Source organism: Podarcis vaucheri (genome assembly GCF_965113315.1).
Source record: "Podarcis vaucheri genome assembly, chromosome: 11".
In the NCBI taxonomy this organism is placed as follows: Eukaryota; Metazoa; Chordata; class Lepidosauria; order Squamata; family Lacertidae; genus Podarcis; species Podarcis vaucheri.
Window position 1 is genome coordinate 8,490,678 of NC_138749.1, and position 23,528 is coordinate 8,514,205.

General features: G+C 45.1%; 1 protein-coding gene across 1 annotated transcript in view; it reads left to right on the plus strand.

Annotated features, from left to right (window-relative positions):
* Nucleotides 1-23,528, plus strand: part of SETBP1 (SET binding protein 1) — a 268,685-nt gene that overhangs the window by 18,825 nt on the left and 226,332 nt on the right. Inside the window, exon 2 of the mRNA XM_082241758.1 lies at nucleotides 5,806-6,462. Coding sequence (XP_082097884.1) covers nucleotides 5,947-6,462 — 516 coding nt within the window. The 5' untranslated portion in view covers nucleotides 5,806-5,946. The remainder of the gene's footprint in view (nucleotides 1-5,805; nucleotides 6,463-23,528) is intronic.

Here is a 23,528-nt window from a genome sequence, read left to right on the forward strand (position 1 = left end):
CCTGTCCTCCCTGACCAGAGCCGGGCTCAGGGCGGCTAGCTCCAATAAAATCACAGTAAAAACATAATAGAGGAAAAAGAGAGGGGGGGAAACACCCCAATTTAAAAGACAGGCTAAAATGCAGCCTCATTTTAAAAGTAGCCCATAGATCAAAACCATAAGGGGAGGGAAACATAAGGGTCAGACTGAGTCCAAACCAAAGGCCAGGCGGAACAGCTCTGTCTTGCAGGCCCTGAGGAAAGATGTCAAGTCCCGCAGGGCCCTAGTCTCTTGTGACAGAGCGTTCCACCACATTGGGGCCAGTGCTGAAAAGGCCCTGGCCCTAATTGAAACCAATCTAACCTCCTTGAGGCTCGGGACCTCCAAAGTGTTGTTATTTGTGGACCTTAAGGTCCTCCGCGGGGCATACCAGGAGAGGCGGTCCCATTGGTACATGGGTCCTAGGCCGCATAGGGCTTTAAAGGTCAAAACCAGCACCTTAAACTTAACCCTTAAACCTGTGACCAAGTGAAGATGCCTGGGTGTCAGAATGGCACCGGACATCTCCACCAACTGGAGACGCACGCCTGGGATCCTTGGATCTCCCATTTTCAACACATCCTGTAGAGATCTATCTGTTACATTTTATGTGCATAATCTGAATGAATTTCATTTTTTTTTTTTGCAAAAATTTTATGAGTTTTTACAATATCAATGACAAACAAAAACATAAAACAAACAAAACATAACAAACATAAATCATAACCTTATTGTAAATAACAGTTATTTACTTTGTAAAACAACTTCCTCGTTTCCCCTTAGTTGAATTTCATTGCATATCCTTATTACGGTTTCCCAAATCCCAATTTTAATACCCTTTAAATTAAACATTAACATCTTTAAATCTTCTCCTTCTTGTATTAAACATATTATGTTATCAGTTAACATAGATACAATCCTAAGCCCTTTAAGTATCTGGACGCTATTTCCAGTTATTTTAGTTTAACAAATTTAACTAAATAATCATTAAATTTCTTCCATTCTTTGTGATGTTCCTCCTCCTTCTGGTCACGGACTCTTCCAGTTAGATCGGCTAGCTCCATACAATCCATCATCTTCATCTGCCATTCTTCTACTGTTGGTAATTCTTGAGTTTTCCCCTTTTTAGCTAACAAAATACGAGCCACAGTTGTGGCATACAAAAATAGATTAATATCTTTCTTGGGCAATTCCGAACCTGTTATTCCAAGAAGAAAGGCCTCTGGTTTATTTATAAATGTATATTTCAACATTTTTTTCAATTCATTATAAATCTTTTCCCAGAAGTCTTTCACCTTGGAGCAGGTCCACCACATATGAAAGAATGTTCCTTCCTTTTCTTTACATTTCCAACATGTATTATCACAATTATGATACATCTTTGCTAATTTTACAGGTGTCAAATGCCATCTATACATCATTTTCATAATAAATCCGAATGAATTTCAGAAAGCAAAAAGTCGTACTGAAAAATACAACTTCCAAACCATCTGGCCCCAAAGTGGCAACCAACCAGGTGTTCCTTTTTGGCAACTGTAACCCTGGTTTAAGCAGCCATTTGATGCCTAGTTGATCTATCTAACTTTCTAACACTTGGTCCAGCCCCTGACTTCAGCCAATACTGCTTTGTTTTAGAAGGTCACGATGCCATGTCGCTTCAGACAGACGATGCCCCTGAATCTGTTTTTTGGTTTCTTTTTAAATCCCTCTGTCTTGGATTTTCTGGTCTTGCATAATCTGGAGCCATTTGCTTTCCAGGTAGCTTTTTCCAAATAGGGCACACTGTGTTCAGGAACTGCACAGACTAGACTGGTGAGCACCATTGAATCTGACCTTTGACTTAGCATTTCCCATAAGCCGGCTTAATGTGCTGTTTCCTTGCTTAGCATTCAGCATTTGTGTTGTTGTTGTTTAGTGGTGTCCGACTCTTCGTGACCCCATGGACCAGAGCACGCCAAGCACTCCTGTCTTCCACTGCCTCCCACAGTTTGGTCAAACTCATGCTGGTAGCTTCGAGAACACTATCCAACCATCTCATCCTCTGTTGTCCCCTTCTCCTTGTGCCCTCCATCTTTCCCAACATCAGGTTCTTTTCCAGGGAGTCTTCTCTCAGCCTTCTTTATGGTCCAGCACTCAGGGCTGATTTCCTTCAGAATGGATAGGCTTGATGTTCTTGCAGTCCATGGGACTCTCAAGAGTCTCCTCCAGCACCATAATTCAAAAGCATCAATTCTTCGGCAATCAGCCTTCTTTATGGTCCAGCTCTCACTTCCATACATCACTTCTGGGAAAACCATAGCTTTAACTATATGGACCTTTGTTGGGAAGGTGATGTCTCTGCTTTTTAAGATGCTGTCTAGGTTTGTCATTGCTTTTCTCCCAAGAAGCAGGCATCTTTTAATTTTGTGGCTGCTGTCACTGCAGTGATCATGGAGCCCAAGAAAGTAAAATCTCTCACTGCCTCCATTTCTTCCCCTTCTATTTGCCAGGAGGTGATGCCCCTCCTTTTTCACATGCTCTTGGCATTTGGGACAGCATAGATAGCAGAGGCCCTTAGGGCCCAAAGTGACAGGCCAAATGCTTCTTTGTACAAACAGGCAGTGGTGGTGCTTTATCGTCTATGGCATTGCACTCGAACATCAGCGCATTCTGTCTCGATGTTTTTTCTGGCATGCTGGCACCTTGGGCTGTGTTTCCTTTATGGGCTTTGTGATTTATGGCGGCATCAGTTGTTTAATCACAGTTGGCCTTCCCATCCCTTCTCCTGTTACTCTGTTAGCTACTTACATGGAAAGGTAACTATCTGATCTAATTATGGCATCTCAAACCTAATTGCAGAGTCAAATATGATTCCGTAATCTACTACCTAACACCTCAGCTTTGGGAAGACAGAAATGACACATGCGTCTTCTTTTCACATGCCTCGAGAGTTCTGGGTGTGCTACTTTGAATTGAAGAATGGCATTTCCAATTTCTAAGCAGCACCCATGTGACAGTTCTATGGTTCAGGCCACTGAGATTTTCGAACCCTCATTCAGCATTTTGGATGCCTTAGCAAAGGGTGGTGGTAGATTGATGGATCGAAAGAAGACTTAGAATTTTGATTGAGATACTGTCATACCTCATCCACTTCATGTTACGTTCTTTCAGGTTACATCCTGCGGTGACCTGGAAGTACCGGAAAGGGTTACTTCTGGGTTTCGTCACATGTGCAGAAGCTCAAAATGACGCCACGCGCATGCGCAGAAGCGCCAAATCGCAACCCGCGCAGACACGTTGTGCTCTTTTCATGTTGTGAACGGGCCTCCGGAACGGATCCCGTTCGCAACCAGAGGTACCACTGTAGTCTTTCTTGGCACTTAATTTTCCCTTTGAAGTCTTTATATGCGTCAGTCCTTCTGATAGTAATCGATAAAAAAGGTGATATATATTGAGTAGGAGAATATGCAGGGAGGGCAACTAGAATGAAGAAAGGTGATGGAGCATCTCTCCTGTGAGGAAAGATGCAAGCATCTCAGAGTGGCGGGAGACTACTATGGAGAGAGATGCGAGATCTTCATAAAACATGATCAGTGAGGGGAGAGAAGGAGTTGAAAGGGACTTGAAGATCAAGTAGCACAGCTTCATGTGCAACCCAGATCACAGAATATCTCGGGTTACGTACTTAATTCATTCCGGAGGTCCGTTCTTAACCTGAAAATGTTCTTAACCTGAAGTATGTTCTTAACCACTTTAGCTAATGGGGTCTCCCGCTGCTGCTGCGCTGCCGGAGCACGATTTCTGTTCTCATCCTGAAGCAAAGTTCTTAACCTGAGGTACTATTTCTGGGTTAGCGGAGTCTGTAACCTGAAGCGTATGTAACCCGAGGTACCACTGTACTAAACTAGATGGACCTAATCTCTCTCTCTCTCTCTCTCAATCTCTCTCTCTCTCTCTCTCTCTCTCTCTCTCTCTTTCTCTCTCTCTCCCCTTGGATTTTCTCTGCTGTTCCCCCTTTGACCTCAACAGACCTTCTGTCTCAGAAACTTAAAAGTTCCTTCATTTTGAGGAAGGAACATCACCAGCTACCCATCAAGCAAACGCTCACTTCCTTTTCCCCTCCTGATTTAGCTCTGTGGCTGCTCCCTTTTTGTTACCTCATTGTGTCCTAAGGTCTTAATTCCTTCTGCCCACAGCTCTGGCACAGCCCAAGTTGAGGAAAGATGGGGATTAGAGGTGGTGAAACAGCCTCTTTGAAGCTCCCTAGATAGACACTATTATTCAGGCAGGTGGATTAAGTTTTCATTGATAGCTCAGGCGTATGTGCCAGAGCCAGGTGAGAGAGACAGGAGCTAGTGGACACACCTTATTAAAAAATCAGTGCAAGACAATTTTTTTTATTGTTTAACCAAGAGTCATTGTAACATTGTTTACCATTGATGGTAATTAAACATGTATTATCCACATTTAAATTACCTTAAGGACCAATTGATTTCTTATGCTCCACCTTGATCGCTGAGATCTTCTGGTGAGATACATTTGTTGGTCCCCTACGCCACTCAGGTTCATTTAGCGTTTACCTGGGATTGGGTCATAGAATAATAGAGTTGGAAGGGACCCAAAGGTCATCTAATTCAACCCCCTGCAATGCAGGGGTCAACTAACTCATGTTCACAATGCACTCACACCTAACTTGGTTTGGGCGGTCTGCTCCAAGTTTGAGACTAAGATATATTTGTGGTTGCTGGATCCTTTCGGTAGCAACTCGTTCAGTATAGTAGAGGCGGCTTGACTTGAAATTTCGGTGCTGAGAATGCCTTGTGCAAGGAGTTAGGTTGTGGGAGGTAGTGAAAATTTGCAAATCACAAGCCTCTTAATATACAGCATGGGGAGAAGATGATGTTTGTGTCCATGAAAAACCCTGCTGAGTGTTTCTATCTTTGTTTCAGAATGTAGCCCGGGCTGCTAGTTCTTTAATGTTCGAAGACCCAGGTTGTATTATGACATTCAACTTTCGGTTTTGAACCCTCTGCCTCTGTGCAGATGAAAGAGTTAAGTAGGGCTGTACACATTGGAAGTGTTATGATGCAAGCACTGACCTCATCCCAGGTGAAGCCTTGTTCAGGACTTGGGCGAAATGCTAGACAAGGTCACATCACTATGCAAATGTTGTAGAGAATTGCCACCTTCCCCAAAACCACCACAGTTGTCTGAGGGGTGGAGGGCAGTGGAGTTCCCTTCCCCTTAAGTCAACTCCATAGCCAGAAATTGTCTGTCGTAGCCCTTACCGTGGTAAGTGACTACAGTCATACCTCGGTTTACAGACGCTTTGGGTTGTGTGGTTTCAGGTTGCGCACCGCGCCAAACCAGGAAGTACTGGAATACGTTATGTCCGGGTTTTGGTGCTTGCGCATGCACAGAATCACTAAATCGCACTTTGCTCATGCACAGAAGCACCGAATCGCAACCTGCATGTGTGCAGACGCGTGGGTCGCGGGTTGCGAACGCTGCAGGTTACGAACGTGCCTCCCACCTGGATTACATTCACAACCTGAGCATCCAAGGTATTTAGTAAGTCTCCATTCGCCCAAAGAACAAGTTTATATATTTGGCAGAAACAAGTGAATCAAGTTTCTTGAACTGTGCCATTCTGAATTCTAGGTGTGTGTTTGGAATGTCTGCTTGCACATATGGAATTAAGGTTGTAGGATGTAAATGAATGAATGAACAAGCCCAGGTTGACATAAACCTCATTATCAGTAGCTGCTGAAGTTCTGACAGCCTTTTTCCTTTCTGTTTTCTCCCCAGTTGCAGATCTGAATGCTTCTGAGCTCGTCACAGTGGTTGGACTATTGGGACTCTAAGAGACCTTAACTGAGAAGCTACCATTCCCTTCTTGGGGCTCCCCAACTCTTCTCACCTTCCCCTTCCCCCCTGTGTAAAAACCCCATGGACCGGGGGGTCACCATGGAGCCAAGGGAGAATTCGGGCACTTCCCGGCAAAGGGGAGGAGAGTCGGATTTCCTGGGCTCCGCCATTGCTTCTGCTAAGGCCCCTGGTGGTGCCCCTGGTGGCACTGGGACAGAGGCCATACCGCCTCAGCCCAGCTCTGCCAAAGGGATCCCTGTGAGCAGTGACCGGATGGAGCCCGAGGAAGAAGACGAGCTCTGTTCCGGGAGAGACGTGGATTCCGCTTCCAACACAGACAGCGAGAAATGGGTGGCCGGAGACGGCTTGGAAGAGCAGGAGTTTTCCATCAAGGAGGCGAACTTTACAGAGGGGAGTCTTAAGCTGAAAATCCAGACGACCAAGAGAGCCAAGAAGCCCCCCAAGAACTTGGAGAACTATATATGCCCTCCCGAGATCAAAATCACCATTAAGCAGTCAGGGGAGCAAAAGCTTTCGAGAGCTGGGAAAAATAGCAAATTAGCTAAAGAGGAGGACCGGTCACACTCCAAGAAGAAGGTAAGAGAATCCATTCCTTCTCCTCTCTCCATGATCCTCATTTTTTATTATTATTCTTGCATCCGCCGGTGTCCTGAATGCAACATTTTGCCCTTCTCTGTCTTGCTAACTTTAGGGGATCTCCTTTGTCACATGAAGTCAGCCTTGTTTGGTTCGGGAGTGAACGAGGCAATCTGTGCACCAAAAGGGTGGATTTTTTTTTGCAAACTAAATATGTGACAACAGGTGGACGGGATAAACAGATGGAGGTGGAGAAAGGGGGATGGGTGGGCGTAACAAGACAACGGGGAGAATGCTATTAGCATAAGCGGCTCCCTGGCTCCCTGCACACCAGCTGCCTTGCCATTGTCGGGGGTTCAGCTGAAGGGTGTTTTAAAGAGCCATTTGAAGGGCAATATAATGGCCCTGTTAGTGTTATGCACACAAAGGCCGTGCCTTTAAGACCGGAAGAGCTCGTGCGGTTTAAAGGCTCCGGCGTGCAACTACAGTCTCTGTTGGTGTGCGTGTCTCTCTTAATGGCTTCTTTGCATCAGAGCAAGTTCTAACAGGCTGTGTTGACAAGGAAGGGATAGATACAGGGAGAAGGTTTTCCAGAAGCAGAGGATCGTCTGGTTGTTCCATTAGCAAGGTCTGCATTAGGTGGATTGTGTGATGTTTGCTTTTTTTTTTCTTTTAAAGAAAAAATCCAGTCGTCCATGGATGGGGTGCTCTCTGCAAGGCAAAAACTTCCAAGTAGATTTTCCAGGGAAAGCCCACCCTACCCCAATATCATTTCAACTGTTAGGGATTTAAAGACAGGTGGAAGACTTTGAAATGCGGAACAGCAGAAGTGGTTCTTTCTTTCTTTCTTTCTTTCTTTCTTTCTTTCTTTCTTTCTTTCTTTCTTTCTTTCTTTTTCTTTCTTTCTTTCTTTCTGAAAATGTTCATTTTTGGCAAGCCACAAGTGATGGGATTTCTGTTTCGAGTACTTCCCGAGAGCACGCAGGAGCAAGGACTCATTCCATGGTGCGTTATGGACGTGGGGGGATGTTTTATTCTGTAGAAGAGGAATCTTTGGGAAGAAAGTACATTTATTAACAATCTTGCAGACCCTTGGAATGACAGCCGACTTTCAGAAGGTGTTTTGCAATTAACATGTCTGCCTGCGAGCTGAAATTTGAGGAGCGGGGGGGATAATATGCATCCCTTCAGTGGCTCTAATCTAGTTGTACAGAAGGGCCTGGGGTGAGATATTTGGAAGAGGATTGCCACTCAAGTGAGCAACACCACTTTAGATGCGACGTCAGGGTGAAGTTTCTGCAGTGCACCTTATTATGGAAGGCTACTGGATAAGTTCTAGAGCACCGAAACAGTGCGTGGAAGGTCCACTTGTCAAACCAGCCTTGGTCTGGTTTGGTGTGCTTCCAAAAGGGTCTAGGATACACAACGAAATCATTCTAGACCTAATGCCTCTCCTTTCCCAAATCTGTGGGGGCTCTTGAACCTTCAACTGCTACAAAGGAGTTGAGAAATTCAACAACTTTCCTTATTGTGATACCTTCCATGTTGAGATGAAGCTCCATCCATGGTATTGTTGCTTGCAGTGCAACAGTCAGAGGCAGAGCAGCCATGTTTTTTGTTGGCGGGGGATATGGAAACTTGTGAAGCATCCCTAATTGTGGGGGACATCTCCGATTTGATTCTCACCCCTCACAGGATGGGGAAATATTGAACTGGTCGATTTCTACTTATTGCATAACTGCTAAAGGTATAGGAGGGACGCAGGTGGCGCTGTGGTCTAAACCATTGAGCCTCTTGGGCTTGCTGATCAGAAGGTCGGCGGTTCAAATCCCCGCGATGGGGTGAGCTCCTCCTGCTCTGTCCCAGCTCCTGCCAACCTAGCAGTTCGAAAGCATTTCAGTGCAAGTAGATAAATAGGTACCGCTGCGGCGGGGAAGTAGATGGCATTTCCGTGTGCTCTGGCACTCATCATGGTCCTCTGTGTGCCAGTAGCGATTTAGTCATGCTGGCCACATGACCCGGAAAACTGTCTGTGGACAAACGGCGGCTCGGCCTGAAAGCGAGATGAGCACCACAACCCCATAGTCACCTTTCACTGGACTTAACCATCCAGGGGTCCATTACCATTCTTTTATTTTGCCTTAAAGGTACAGGAATCTTGTCTTTGGGGAAACCAAATGTCAGTTAATCAAGATCTGGATAAAGTAGAAGGAGAGTTATTGAAGGTTATTGAAGATAGGCATTGCATGCCTACTCGGAAGTAAGTCCTGCTGAGTTGAGTGGAGCTTACACTTAGGTAGGCACGTATAGGATCGCAGCTTGGGGATTTGCTTGAGCCAGGTAGTTCTTGTAAGGTTCCTAGCGAATCAGGAGGCCAGGCGGGAACCAATCAGGGTTTGAGGGCGCTCAGAGAATGTATTATAAAAGATGACACATTTCCAGGGACTCGCCACTGGACCCAAAGCAGTCAGGCTCCAGCTTCTTAGGGGATATCCTCTTGGTTGCCAGCCACTTTTGCGCTGTTGTGTTTCAAGACACAAAGCAAACACATTAAGGAACCGCTCTCCTCTGTTGCTCTAATTGCCTCAGGGGTGTTTTGCGATCATTGCAACCTGGGAAGAGAAGGCAATTGGAGAAGGCAGCCTCCGCTTCTCCCAAGGTGTGGCTCCTCATTAGAAAAATATTTTGAAAATCGCTGGTGTTGTGGTTCTGAGGTGAGTTTATTTTTAGGCAGTAATTCGAAAATGACTGTTCTTTTTTTTGACTGCCTTCTCTCTGGAGAGTGAAGCGGCTCTGCATGTTATGATGATTGCTGCAGGGGCCGTCAGTGCGCATGCATGTTTCTCATGCACATACATGTGTCTGGAAATACAGGCCCAGACAGGTCCACGTGGCTGTTTAAATATGGATACGGCATAATGTGTCTGCTTTGGGAAACATTGGTGAGGGCCCCATGTAGTGAGTCTGCCCAGATCATTGTACCTGGGGCCATTTTGCACAATCTGCTCTCGGCTTCACAGGTAGAATCTGTCACTTTTGATTTCTCTCCGTTTCTCATTGGTCCAACCTTATGCTCAGTTCTCCTCATTTCTGTACCTCTTTGCGATATTTTTTCAAGTCCTCGTGGAAATTTCTCGCTGGGTTTGTGCAGATTTCTCCTGATGTATGCAATTATTATGCGCAACTTTGTCTGATACACACATTTTTGCAAAACAGTTTTTCCCAATACAATGCATATTTCTATAATTATTATTTTTGAAACATTTAGATGAAAACTTTCCCAAGCATTTACATTTTCTGTACACACTACTTGGCTGGAGAGCTGCATTGCAAAATCTGGAGAGATGTGACGATCAAAGGCTGTCTGTATTTCGGTTTGTGTATTGTTTTGAAAACTGCAAATTATGTAAACTCACCTTGAAATGCTAACTGAATCACTTGTCATTGGCCACGGTACTTTTTCATCTTTGTATGCAAACTCTTACCATCAGAGCTGTAATTTATGGCTGTCCCATGACTCCCACATGCGCAGAGGATGCTGCCTAGGAAAGCAGAAGATGCCCTCCTGTAGCTCAGAACCATATCTTTCCTTCATGAAAAGGGGGGATGTTTGAAACTCACATTGTTCTAGGCGCATTTTGCAACAGGGAATTTCCTTAGTGTGAGCAGTTTCTCAGCTCCAGGCACAGTGCTGTGCCTAAGATTTCAGATTGAAACTGCAGAGTGGAAAGAAAGGAAAACCTTTTTCTGCCTCCCCACTTCCAGCCACTCTCTGAAGACTGGAGAAGAGACCCTCTTAAGAATATTAGGGGGTTGGGCAGGGGAAGGACTAGACCATGTTAAAAATGGACATCATATTTTAGCTGCAGTTCATACATTTTCAGCACCGTATTCTTGTTATTAAAAAAGCACACCTAGACACTATGTTGTTGACCCATAACCTAGGTTTAAGGTGTCATTTAGTACGTAGCTTTCATATCTCAGTTTCTAATGCTGTGGGGAGGTGACATTCAGGAGTAAATCAGTGGTAAATGGGCCAGTGTGAATGTTCTCCTGGGTTCCATTATCCAGCTCTTCTCTCCCTTGCTTTTAGGATGTTTCAGACTCTGATTATTCATTTGATCCTGCTTTCTCAAGGATAAAATAGACATTTTAATAAATTCCGGTGCTCTAATGTCAGGGTGCATCTGCACTGCCGCACCAATGTTTTGGTGCTCATGCATGAAACTTGAAATGCAAAAAGCAGGGTTTGGCTGGACTCTTAAAAAACCCACCCACCCTAAGTGACCACGATCCAGGATGATGCAAGCCCTGTGCAATGCAAAGTCCGCCATTTCTCTCTATCGTCAATGTTCCCACAGGAATACTGTCTCTTATTTAGAATGACTTTGCTAAAGTCATTCCCCAAATCAAAGGGGCTTTAATCTCCCTTCCCTAAACCTGATACAATATGTTAATTTCAACCGTTTCAAGGTTGTCTGGACTTTAACCAACCAAGCATGAATGGAAGGGACCAGATTAGTCTTCCAATTTTGAGCTTCCCGGATTCTGGCTGTTATCTATAAATGGAAAATTAATGCAATCTTTGATTTAGTACCCAACTCTTCCAAGACAACCTACAAGTAGGAAATCAGGGCCTGTAAGTACCTCTTTCCACCCTGTTTTTGATGGGTGTGTGCGCACCAGGGTCAGAGTGCCCTATGCTCCGGGTGTGCATGAGCCTGCCTACCTGACCAGGGGTGTCCAAGATGTGGTCTGTGGACAACCAGTGTTTTGCAAGCTTCCTTCAGGAGGCCCACAACTTGAAATAATGTGAAAGACAGAGCAAGAGGAAGCAGTGTGTGTGTGAGAGAGAAGACAGTCAACACAGGAGAACAAAGGTGAGCAGGAAAGACCTGAATTGACCAGGAGGCATTTGAAACACAAAGGAATCATACAGTGTCTAGCACAGTACATTACAATAGGGACGTGGGTGGCACTGTGGTCTAAACCACTGAGCCTCTTGGGCTTGCCGATCAGAACGTTGCTGGTTCGAATCCCCGCAATGGGGGAGCACCCATTGCTCTGTCCCAGCTCCTGCCAACCTAGCAGTTTGAAAGCACGCCAGTGCAAGTAGATAAATAGGCACAGCTGTGGCGGGAAGGTAAACTGTGTTTCCGTGTGCTCTAGCTTCCGTCACGGTGTTCTGTTGTACCAGAAGCGGTTTAGTCCTGTTGGCCACATGACCCAGAAAGCTGTCTGTGGGCAAACGCCAGCTCCCTCGGCGTAAAAGCAATATGAGCGCAGCACCTTTGACTGGACTTAACAGCCCAGGGCTCCTTTACCTTTGCCTCTTTTTTTAAACATTACAATAGCCGCAACTGGCAGAAAAATGATTAAGTGGTCTTCCAAGACCCTCAGCCATTTCCAAGTGATCCATGGGGGGCAGGAAAGTTTGGGAACCACTGTGCTAGGCTATCCATGTGAATCCTGTTGCTGCTGTTGACATCTGACGTATGAGTTTCTATTTTACTTGAGCAGCACCAGTATTTGAAATTCTCCAGGCGCCAGGCACGTTTTGCTCCTGGCATGAGTCCAGTTGCTACTACATGGAGATTTCTGGGTGCCAGGTTTGAAAACCTCTGCCTTAGTCCATAGTCAATACCATTTCCATTTCCGCTGTGTGTGTTTTTCCTTGCTTACTGGAACAAGTGAATTGTTGTAAGAGCAAGCTACAGTCAATGTAGTTGGGATCATAGAATCGTAGCGTTGGAAGGGACGTCTAGTCCAACCCCCTGGCAAATAGATATTCTGTTGTGGTGACCATAATCTAGCTTTAAGGTGCCATTTGCTTAAAGGTTAGCACCTAGCTTATATCTCTTGAGTTTCTAACACTGAGCAGCACTGATGCATAAGACGAGGAAGCACTAAGCTAGAGTACTGTAGTGTCATCTCTTTGGTACCTGCAGTCGGATGTGATGCGAGTGGTTAGTTAGCCTGCAGGCCAATGGGAAGCCTCTTGATGACTGTTGTGGTTTTGCAGAGCCTTCTTCCGGCTCTTATCACAGCCCCTGGCCTGCTTTACTCACCCACCAGCTGTGTCTGACATATTTAGCAGGTTCAGAAAGGAAATTGCAAGGGTGAGCAACTTCAGTGGGAGGGTGGCAGTGCTCAAGAACCGCTAGAAGCTGTCAGTGAGTGGTTGCAGCGAGAACTAATAGCTATTACAGTCACCCAAAGGCTTCTCACCCCAGGTTGTGTTTAGGCCTCCAGCATGAAGTAGGTGTTTGATTTGGTATACACCTGTGATCACTATGCTTAAAAGTAGCAGGAAAGTTAGCCCGTTGGGCAGCAGCCTTTCAGCTTATTGAGTTCTGTTTGTTTGCTGCTTTAACTTGTCACTTTCTCCCTACTCTCACTTTTAAAAAGTGCAGCACTCCAAATTATGAATTTCATTAGAACACCTTTCCTTTATGTATCACACTGTTCTAGACAATGGAATTTCACTTTTATGTTCTGGGAAGAGTGACTGACATTATCAGCTTTGTGATAAGGGTTGTATCCGGTTTGGAAGTAGTAAATTTCCTCCCGTGGTTTTCAAGGGAGAGCAGAGTGGGGAAGGGCACAGAAACAAATATAATGAGACAATGTTGTGTTGGGATGGTTGGCATGGGTGTTACTTGAGGGACTGACCAATGAGGGACCGTCGATGGGTGACCCATGGACTGCCACACTGTTCTGATATTTCTCAGTCTGTTGGAATAAGTAACTGGGGAAACATCTGTCTTAGTGCAAGGCGAGTGGGCAGTTTAAAACAACAACAAACCTGCACAAAGAAAACCCTCTCTGGACAAGTGCAGGGACTTGGCTTGATGTTCTGAACCATGCTTAGCTTCTTATGTGATGTGACTGGGCTGTACAAGCAGGACCGAGGTTTCCAGAGGTGCAAGTCTGCTGCAGCAAAACCAGCAAAGGGTCTTGTGGCAAAGACTTGAACCATTTTATATTCATTATGGAATAAGCTCTTGTGGACAAGATCCCACTTCATCAGATACATGGAGTGTGATCCTCTGTCACCCGTTTGCAATAATAATAATTTCCCCTGCCCATCTGGTTGGGTTTCCCCTGCCACTCTGGGCGGCTTTCAACAGAATTCATTGGATGTTTTGGTTGCCATTCACCCACAATAGGCAGGCAGGGCTTACAGGGATCAAATCAGAGTCTACTCAAGATGGTACCAGGAATTCTGGCACTGTGCTGCCCCTCCCAGCCCAGGTTGTATCCCATCTACTCCTGTGCTCAGATGGCATGGTGTTTTGTATTGAGCTGTTCACGCTTCTAGTGTGCTGCCAGATTTTCTGCTGGAAGGGTGTTTGCAGAACCTTTCCTCTTCCAGACCATTGGGTCCATCTAGCTCAACACTGACCAGCAGAAGCTCTCCAGGGTCCCAGGGAAGGGGGACATTTCCAGCCCTACCTGGAGAGATGCTGAGGATTGAACTGTGGACCCACTGCATGCAACGCAATTAGCTCCATTAGTTATGGCCCTTCCCTGCTTTCTTACTTGGATTAAAACTGTGTTAGTTGAAATGTGCTGCCTATATCCCAGCCAGCTAGCATCTTCTCTCCCTCTTGCCTTGCTCCTTAAGGATTCACTCGCTGCTCAACCATTCCTTTTCAGAGGGCCCTGTGGGCATTGTGCTCTTTCCCTGCTTCCCTTCCAGATCACTGGCTGCCTCTGCCTTTGCTTTTCCTTCCCAGCAGGCTCTTGGGGGCTTCCTTGGTGCCTTTGCCTCCCACCGCATTAGCCGTATTCTTCCCCCTTGTGGGCGGCTTGAGCAGAGTGCCTGGATGTTCACGTTCCATGGTGGCTTCTCGCTGAAAAGGGCAGCCCATTGTGAGATCCCCTCTGAGTATATGATCTTCTCCTTTGGGATTTGCAGTTGGATTTGAAGCCAGAATAAGCTTCTTTTCTTCATTCCATGAGAAGGCTGTGGGTTTTTCTCATATATATATATATATATATATATATATATATATATATATATATATGTAGGTTTTGGTGTCTTCGGGTGTCTTCCCGTGTAAGAGTCGGGGTGTCTGGGCGACGTTTCGACGAGGTCTCACTCGTCATCTTCAGGCTGGTGCTTTCGGCTTCTTGTTACTGGAACAGAGCAGAATCTGGTGTTTGAGTTCCTATAAATACTGTTGAGGGGTGTGGTGTATAGCCTCCAACGTTCTGGGCAGAGAGGAAGTTCCTAGATTAGTGTGCCTTTTCTTCTTTTGTTCCTTAATTACTTGAGGGATATCTTGAGTGATTTCATGAGTGATATTCTGAATACCACTGGGTGGGTCATTATGTAGATTAGTTGCTAAAGCTTTCGTGTATTGACCTCTTGAGCTTGTGAAGAGTTTTTCTGAGAAGATGGCTGTGCTGCATTTAGTTGTGCTCTGGCTTGGCTTCGTGTATAGGGGCGAGCTGTAATTTTGTGCCTTGTGCCAGCCAGATCTGTGTAGGGATTGCAGGGGGGTGCAGGGGGGTGGCACAAGGCACAAAATTACAGCTCGCCCCTATACACGAAGCCAAGCCAGAGCACAACTAAATGCAGCACAGCCATCTTCTCAGAAAAACTCTTCACAAGCTCAAGAGGTCAATACACGAAAGCTTTAGCAACTAATCTACACTTAATGACCCACCCAGTGGTATTCAGAATATCACTCATGAAATCACTCAAGATATCCCTCAAGTAATTAAGGAACAAAAGAAGAAAAGGCACACTAATCTAGGAACTTCCTCTCTGCCCAGAACGTTGGAGGCTATACACCACACCCCTCAACAGTATTTATAGGAACTCAAACACCAGATTCTGCTCTGTTCCAGTAACAAGAAGCCGAAAGCACCAGCCTGAAGATGACGAGTGAGACCTCGTCGAAACGTCGCCCAGACACCCCGACTCTTACACGGGAAGACACCCGAAGACACCAAAACCTACATTCCTGTACCCGTGAAAATCTACGAAAGCAAATATATATATATATATATATATATATATATATATATATATATATATATATATATGAGAAATATTCCATGATGAAGAGGCTGATGAGAGAGGGACAGAGGACTTTCCCTGCTTCTACTCATTCCTCACACCTTTCTTTATATTCCCATGGGATCAGTAACTAATATTTCTTAGGGGTTCGTGAATAGCTTAGGTCAGGTTAGTTGAATTTATGAATTGCTTGCCACAACAAAAGTCCCCAAGCAATTTATGACAAGCATAAAATGCAGGAATGAAGAGACATAAACACAGTTAGAGTAAAACATCCAGTCATTGGTGCTTCTTAAATTCCCGGGAACCGAAGATGACTTTAAGGTTTGTGCTAGAAGATCTCCCTTGGGAGAGCACCCCATAGATAGGGAGCTGTAATAGAAGAGGCTGGTCCAGCCTTGGAGGAGACACACAAAGAAGGCCCCTCAAATGATGACCTCAGGATCTGGGCAGCTTCACATGGAGAAATATGGCCCTCGAGTAGAGCTTCTTGAAGTTGAGTAGTTTGAACATGAAGTGGGCCCAGCCTCCTGGTAACTGGCTCCCAATTTGGACTCCATCTTCCATCAGCCCCAGGCAGTATAGCCAACATACTGGATCTGACTGGTGGGGAGCAGCCCACCTGTCAATCAGCGGTTGTTGCACGGTTGCCTAGCTGCGCTATATGAGAGCTGGTGATCATGACGATGCAATGCAAGCCCAGTGTAAGTTGTAAGATGGGCTGGTGTGCCTTGGCTGAAACAGGCCAAATGGGGAAACCTAGATGGAAGATCTTAACGGGGCCATTACTGTAATTAAATCTCCTTAAACACTATTTGGCGTGAGATTTGAACCAAACCACCAGTGAGAAGTAGAATAGGCACTCGTGTAAGATTTTGGTTTTGGTGATGCAGAGATCCTTCTGCAGGGAAGCTGGCTGAAGCAGGCTGAATCCATCACAGCTGTGATTCATGCTATTTTCAGGTGATAGTAGCATATGAAAACCAGGAAGCAAAACTTTGTGTCTGGTTTCACTGTGCTTCAGCTATATACAGAAACGGAAATAATGAAAAACAAAGTATACTGTGTCATGGGAAAGGATGAGAAGTTACTGTAATGTTTATTGTTATGATTAGCGCTACTGAATAATATTTATATAGAAGGAGCCATGTGCTGGGAGCAACACAGTTTGCTTGCTAGTATTGAATACACAAAATCATAGAATTGGTAGGGATCCTGAGGATCATCAAATCCAACCCCCTGCAATGCTGGAACATGCCGCTGTCCTATATGGGGATCAAACCTGCAACCTTGCTGCTATCAGCACCATGCTCTAACCAACTGAGCTATCCAGGCTGACTGTGATGTAGACCAGGGGCGGCCAACTCTCAAGAGACTGCGATCTACTTTGAGAATTAAAAACTGGCGGCGATCTCAAAGTTGTTGAGCCCATTTTTTAGGGTTTTGAAAAAAGCTTTTGGGGGGGAAACTTCCGTTTTTGGAAGGCAAGGAACAAAGGGGTAAAGTCACTCTCAAAAAGATTGCTATGGATGAAAACAGCAGCACAGAGAAAGCCCGGTCTTCCCTTCCAGAGATCAAACAAGGGCGGGGCAAGGGGGCAGGAGTCAGTTTTAGCAACTCTAAGGAAAGGTAGCCAGAGATTGACCGCAATCTACCAAAACCTCGTGGGGATCTACCAGTAGATCTTGACTGACCTTTTGGACATCCCTGATTTAGACGTCACAATCACTGGCCACAAGGCATTGGGTTTCCAACAGTCATGTAAGGATGGGGGATACGGAGAACATGGTTTGATAAAAAGCCGTGTGAATGGGGTCTAGGGAGCATCAGTTGTTGTACAGTGTCCATATATTGTACAGAATGTATTCCACAGGTCAAATGACTGTTGCAGTGCAAAGCGCGCACACATGCTGGGAGAGCCACCAGACAAGGACCAGGCAAAGCCAGCTCCTCCCTGTTTCTCTGTGGGTCTGCTCTCCCATGTGCATTTATAGTCAACTCACCCTATGAAGCCAACCACAGCCTTGGCCCAGTAGGTGTAAGAGACTTCTCCGCACATTCCCACATGCTCTGACCAGCAGCTGCAGCCCTGTGGAATGTCCTTTTCCTGGAGACCCACCACAGACCAAGACTGAGTCAAAGCAGAACTGAAGAGTTAAACAGAACTTCCACTCAGCTGAAAAGGGTACCTGCATCTATACCCCATCCATCCCCACCACCAGCCACCATTCGGGAGGGCCACTTTAAGCATTGCCTCTGCTGCATGGAGCGCCGTTGTGCAGAATAATTTCCCCAGTAACTGATTATTATTTCAATATTTACTTATTAAATTTGTGTACTGACTTTCACCCTTGAATTGGTGTTTGACGGCCAGTAGGCTGAGGAACAAGCTTTAATATTTTGCATTTTTATAGCGTTCCTTGTTTCTTTCTCCAGTATGGTGGACACTCGGGTTGCGAACGTGATCCGTGCGGGAGGCACGTTTGCAACCCGCAGCATTCGCAACCCGCAGCACCGCGTCTGCACACGCGCGGGTTGCGATTCAGCACTTCTGCGCATGCGCAAAGCGCGATTTAGCGCTTCTGTGCATGTGCGACCGCAGAAACCTGGAAGTAACTCATTCCAGTATTTCAGGGTTTTGGCGGGTCCATAACCTGAAAAAACGCAGCCTGAAGCATCTGTAACCCAAGGTATGACTGTAAATGGATGGATATTTCTGACACATATTTTTGTTACTGAACCATGGAAAGCAAGGTCCTCATAGCCTTCAAATTTACTCACATGGCTTCCTTGACTGTGTAGGCTGGATTTTATTTTAATTCTCCTCTCCATAGCCCTCTAGCCCCCTGACTCTGTGTGTGTGTGTGTCTGTGTCTCTCTCTCTGTGTTATATATATCTCCATGCAGTCTCCTCAGTTGTGTTTCCTGGTTTATTTAGCACTCGGTGTCCCTGTGCCTTTAAACAAAGCCTCCAGTCTCTTTGAAACATGATAAAACAAAATGTCCCTTGCGCTGCTTTGTGTATTTATTAGAAATGAGCTGCTGTGGTCAGGAAGTAATTGGAACTGGTTAAGGGCAGCTGAGGGCAGAGAGCACCACACTTGCCATTCCAAGAGAGCATTTTAGTGTGGCTGATTTTTCTGTCATTTTATGGGAGGAGGAGGGAAGTGAGGTTAATGGGCGGGGGTGGAGGGAGAGGGCCCATAACTTCCCCTCCTCCTTCAAGCATAATGTTGTAAAGCAGGCATCTATAACTTGTGACCCACCAAGCCAAACAAAGACCACCAGCCATGTATCGTGCCTTCTGAAGCCCTTGCCCACTCCAAAAATAGACCTGCCCCTCAGGCAGGCGACAAACTGGCAGACCACCATACAGTTTCTCATTGTTCCAAATTTAGTTTCAGTTCACCCTATGTATGCCTTAGTTTGCAAACTTGATTATTATTATTATTATTTTTAAAAGTCTGTATGAAGATAGTTGTGTGCATTTCTCCTAGTGTATATATTATTATTATTATTTTGCATTTTTAGTATGGCTCATATTTTGGTGTTATTTTTTGCTAAATATGGGCATTTTTTCTGCAGATATTTTCCAAAACAGTCATACCTCGGAAGTCAAACGCCTTGTGAGACGAACATTTTGGCTCCTGAACGTCACCAGCTGGAAGTCATTGTTCCGGTTTGCGAACGTTCTTTGGAACCCGAACGTCTATCGCACCTTCTGCGGCTTCTGATTGGCTACAGGAGCTTCCTGCAGCCAATCGGAAGCCATACCTTGGTTCCTGAATGTTTTGGAAGTCGAACGGACTTCTGGAACAGATTTCGTTCGACTTCCGAGGTATGACCGTATATGCTTTATTTGGTCCATGTTTTTTCATTGTAGGACTACATCATGAAATTTGGATAAGTGCAAATTTCGAAGCGATCTTCAAAGCAAAAGGTGGTGTGTGAATCAACCAACAGTGTGACACCACAAGTTCCCCACTACATGATGCTTGAGTGATCTCAAAGAGAAAAGCTGAGGGTCATGAGCCAATCATAGCAAGGTATCCTAAATCTGTGACATATCTGAACTTGAGTGACCAGTGCAACACAGTTCAACACAGGCGCCATCTGCACTGTGCATCTAAAGCAGTATCATTCTTCTTTAAACAGTCATGGCTTCTTCCAAAGAATCCTGGGAGTTTTAGTTTGTTAGGGCTGCTGAGAATTAATAGGTAGGAGTCCCCTTTTCCCCTTAGAGAGCTACAATTCTCAGAGTGGTTTAACAGTCAATCCCTCTTCCCAGGGAACTTTTGAGAAGGGAATAGGGGGTCTTGAAACAACTAGCAGCAACTGCAACAAACTCCTATTGCCAGGAACCTTTGGGCGTAGCCATGACTGTTTAAAGTGGAATGATATTGCTTTAATTGTATAGTGCATATGGGGCCACAGGTGAGTTTCAGCATACTTCTGTGTGCAACTGAGAACTGAAGCGCGCTATCCTTAAGAGATGTAAACAGTTGCTGATTCGTTTGCCAGTAGGGCAGTGCCAGTTGGACAAGTTCTTGCCTGGACCGACTGGTTGGTCAACTGCTTGCCCCTTCCCAGACACCAAGGGTGGGAGTGTTCCCTACCAATAAGATTAGCGAGCACACACCAGACCTTGCTTTCTACGACGTGCTTGCAGGAGCCCTGTGGTCATTGCACAGTCATCCCTAGAGCAGAGCTAAAGGAGTCAAGGAGATGAGGATCCTGCTCAGAGCTGAGAACTGAGCTCATCACTATCAGTGTGGTTTCACTTTGTGGTGTGTGCGTGTGTGCTTGCACAAGTGCTCTGAAATTATTTTTTTGTGCCAATCTGGGCTTCTGATTTCTTCCATATTCATCCCTTCCTTGATGTGTAGACATCAAGTTCTCAGAAGGCAAAATTCTGGACTACTCCACTTCAGGCTGTAGGTGAGTCATGTTTTCATTCTTCTGCAAACTTCTCTTGCACACATCAGGAAAAAGGTTGTACCTTTGTAAAACAATCTTACAAGTGCTAACGTACGTATTGAGTTACTGACCTCCAGTTTCCCACCATATGAAGCACAATGACCAGGGTACAATCCTCTTACACATACCTTCTCATTGCACAGCCTCCTGGGTTAAGAAGATGTTAGCTGGAGAGAGCAACTCTGCACATCTGTGGGTTTTGACAGCGAGACATTCACTGTATTAGTGGGATGGCTTTTATTATTTAACGGAGAAGTTTTACAATCTGAATCCCTGAACATTTTCTTCTCTCCATGCTTTTTGTCTTGTTATTAATATGTAAAGAAAGGAAAGGAAAAGAGAGAAAGAGGCAGCACAGGGTTTCTCAGCTGAAACCTTCTGTACTAAAAACCAGCCTGGAACGCTTTTGTGGTTGCTTTTTATGGCTGGGTGTTGTAAACTCCTTTGAAAGCACAGGTTTACAGTGGCTGTGCAGACAGACCTGCATCTGCAAGAGCAGGGGGTTCTGTGGGAAGTCTCCTTTGCGCTTTATGGGTACAGGCAGCCAGAGTCTATTGTTTGAGATGCAGCAGGTGTGTAATTTCCTGACATAACAACCTGTGAATAACAGGGTCCAGCAACAAACGAGAACCATGTCAAGGCTGCAGGAGAGGCTCAGGATGGGAAATGTAATAATAGGTTAAAGGAGAAGCCGGAGACTTCTGTAGTGGTATGGCAATCATTCCTGTTGTAAGATGCACTCGACGTTGTGTGTACATACTTGAAACACTTAATATTTAGTCATCTCAGTGAGTTCAGCAGCAGAAACTCGGACCGCGTGGAACCCACAGAGCCTCGAAAGGGGAGTTACCCATTGGTTTCAGGGCCCCAGCAAACAATAAAATCATAGCGTTGCAAGAGGAGACCTGTTATTATTTTTTGGAAATCATTTCATACATTTGCAAGTCGCCCTTTCTCTTAATTGGCAAAAGCCAATTGTCCGGTTGCAAGAATGGAAACAACCAATGCAAAACAATCTGTTTTCAAAACCACAGAGTTTCGTTTTTAAAATAACAGCAGAGAAACAGGCAGGCGCAAGGGAAAGCTTATGGTAGCAGACACGCCAACTTCCTGGTTTTGCTGACAGAGCCCGAACAGAGATACCGAGTCAGACCATTGGTCCATTGAGCTCAGTCTTGCCTACACGTACTGGCAGTGACTCTCCAGTGGTTCAAACCAGGATCTCTCCCTGCCTCACCTGGAGATGACGGGGATTGAATGTGAGTCCTGTGTGCAAGGCAGATCCCTGATCCAATGCAGAAGGAGGGAAGAAAACACCTTGTCCATCCACCTATCTCAGGACTAAAAGCATTAGAAGCCCCCACTCATAATGTTAGAGATTGATGTCATCCAATGAAGCTAATTGTTGGAAGATTTGGGACAGGCTTCTTCACACATCACATAAAGTATGGTATTCATCCCCACAAGAGACAGTGATGGCCACCAACTTGGATGGCTTTATAAGAGGATTGGAAAAAATCAAGGATATGGCTATGTTGTAGGTTCACTGTCAGAGGCAGCTTCCCGCCATCATTTGGTTGGCCACTATGAGAACAAGACGTTGGAATAGATGGGCCATTGACCGGATCCTGCAAGGCTTTTCCTTGTGCCCTTCCTGATCAAACAGGTCATATGTGTTATGGAACACTTCGGAGGAGTCGCCCTGATCCAGTGATGGCAACCACACCTGGATACATTGAAGCCAAGATACCATGCAGTGTTCTGTAATCCATAGTCAACATCCAGTGATAGACAAATGCACATGGAATTGTACATAGTTAGTTGGATTCCTAAGCATCTGTTGAGCACATGCTCTCTTGGATCGGGCTGTGGGAATATGAACATGGCTTTGGTAGCAAGCCACACAGGACACACTAGTTTTCTGCTTCCCAACCAGACAGCTTGCACACACTTCTTGGGAGGAGTTTAGCTTCTTTGTTTAGTTTAGTTTTTTTAAATAAACCTAACAAGACGCACAAGCCATACATTCAGTCCACCTGTGTTGAGATGTTGAGTAGACTAGTGAGTCTACAAGCCTGTTAAAAATAAGAGCGCTTACTTACTTTTTTTGAAAAAAAATACCTCTAGCTAACTAATAGGAAGCTATATCTTTTCAGGGTAATAATCTCCTTGATTCTGTTCTCATGACTGATGAGTTGTGCTAATGATTTCCTCAGAACTTGTTCCAACCCCCTGTAATTGTTTAGTCTCCATTCTATCACACTGCTATAGCATATTCTGGGATAGCCTTGGCTTGATATCTGTCTATCATCTCTATCTATCTGTCTGTCTGTCTATCTGTCTATCTATCTATCTATCTATCTATCATCTATCTATCAATCATCTATCTATCTATCTATCTATCTATCTATCTATCTATCATCTATCTATCTGTCTGTCTATCTATCTATCTATCTATCTATCATCTATATCTATCTATCTATATCTATCTGTCTATCTATCTATCTATCATCTATCTATCTATCTATCATCTATCTATCTATCTATCTATCTATCTATCATCTATCATCTATCTATCTATCTATCTATCTATCAATCATCTATCTCTCTCTCTCTCCCGTTCTGTTTTCGTAAGGCCTGGAGTGTGACTATGTAAAGCAGCAGCTGCTCACTGTATGTACCAGGGAGCCTATTCATTCATGTTCTTTAATAGCCCTTTGTGCAAATGCTGGGTTAAAGGCCGCCCCAACATGCCTGCCTCGGTCACATCCCACTGATTTGATTCGTGGCAGCTCTTCTCCCCCCCCCCTCCCTCTTCCCTCCTCCTGCCTCCCTCCCCAAAAAACACTCCTGCTTGTGTATGGAAAGAACCATCTGCTGATCTGGCTTTCAGAATAAGCTTCAACCCCCCCCCCCTTTCTTTCTTTTTACGGCATTTTCTCTTTTGTTCTAAAAGAAAACTCAAATCAGGCCAGTATTTGCAGGGTGGTTTTTCTTCTTCTTTTTGAAAAAAAGAAAGAAAAGGACTCGTATTGTGTTTCTTGCTCCCCATGGAAAA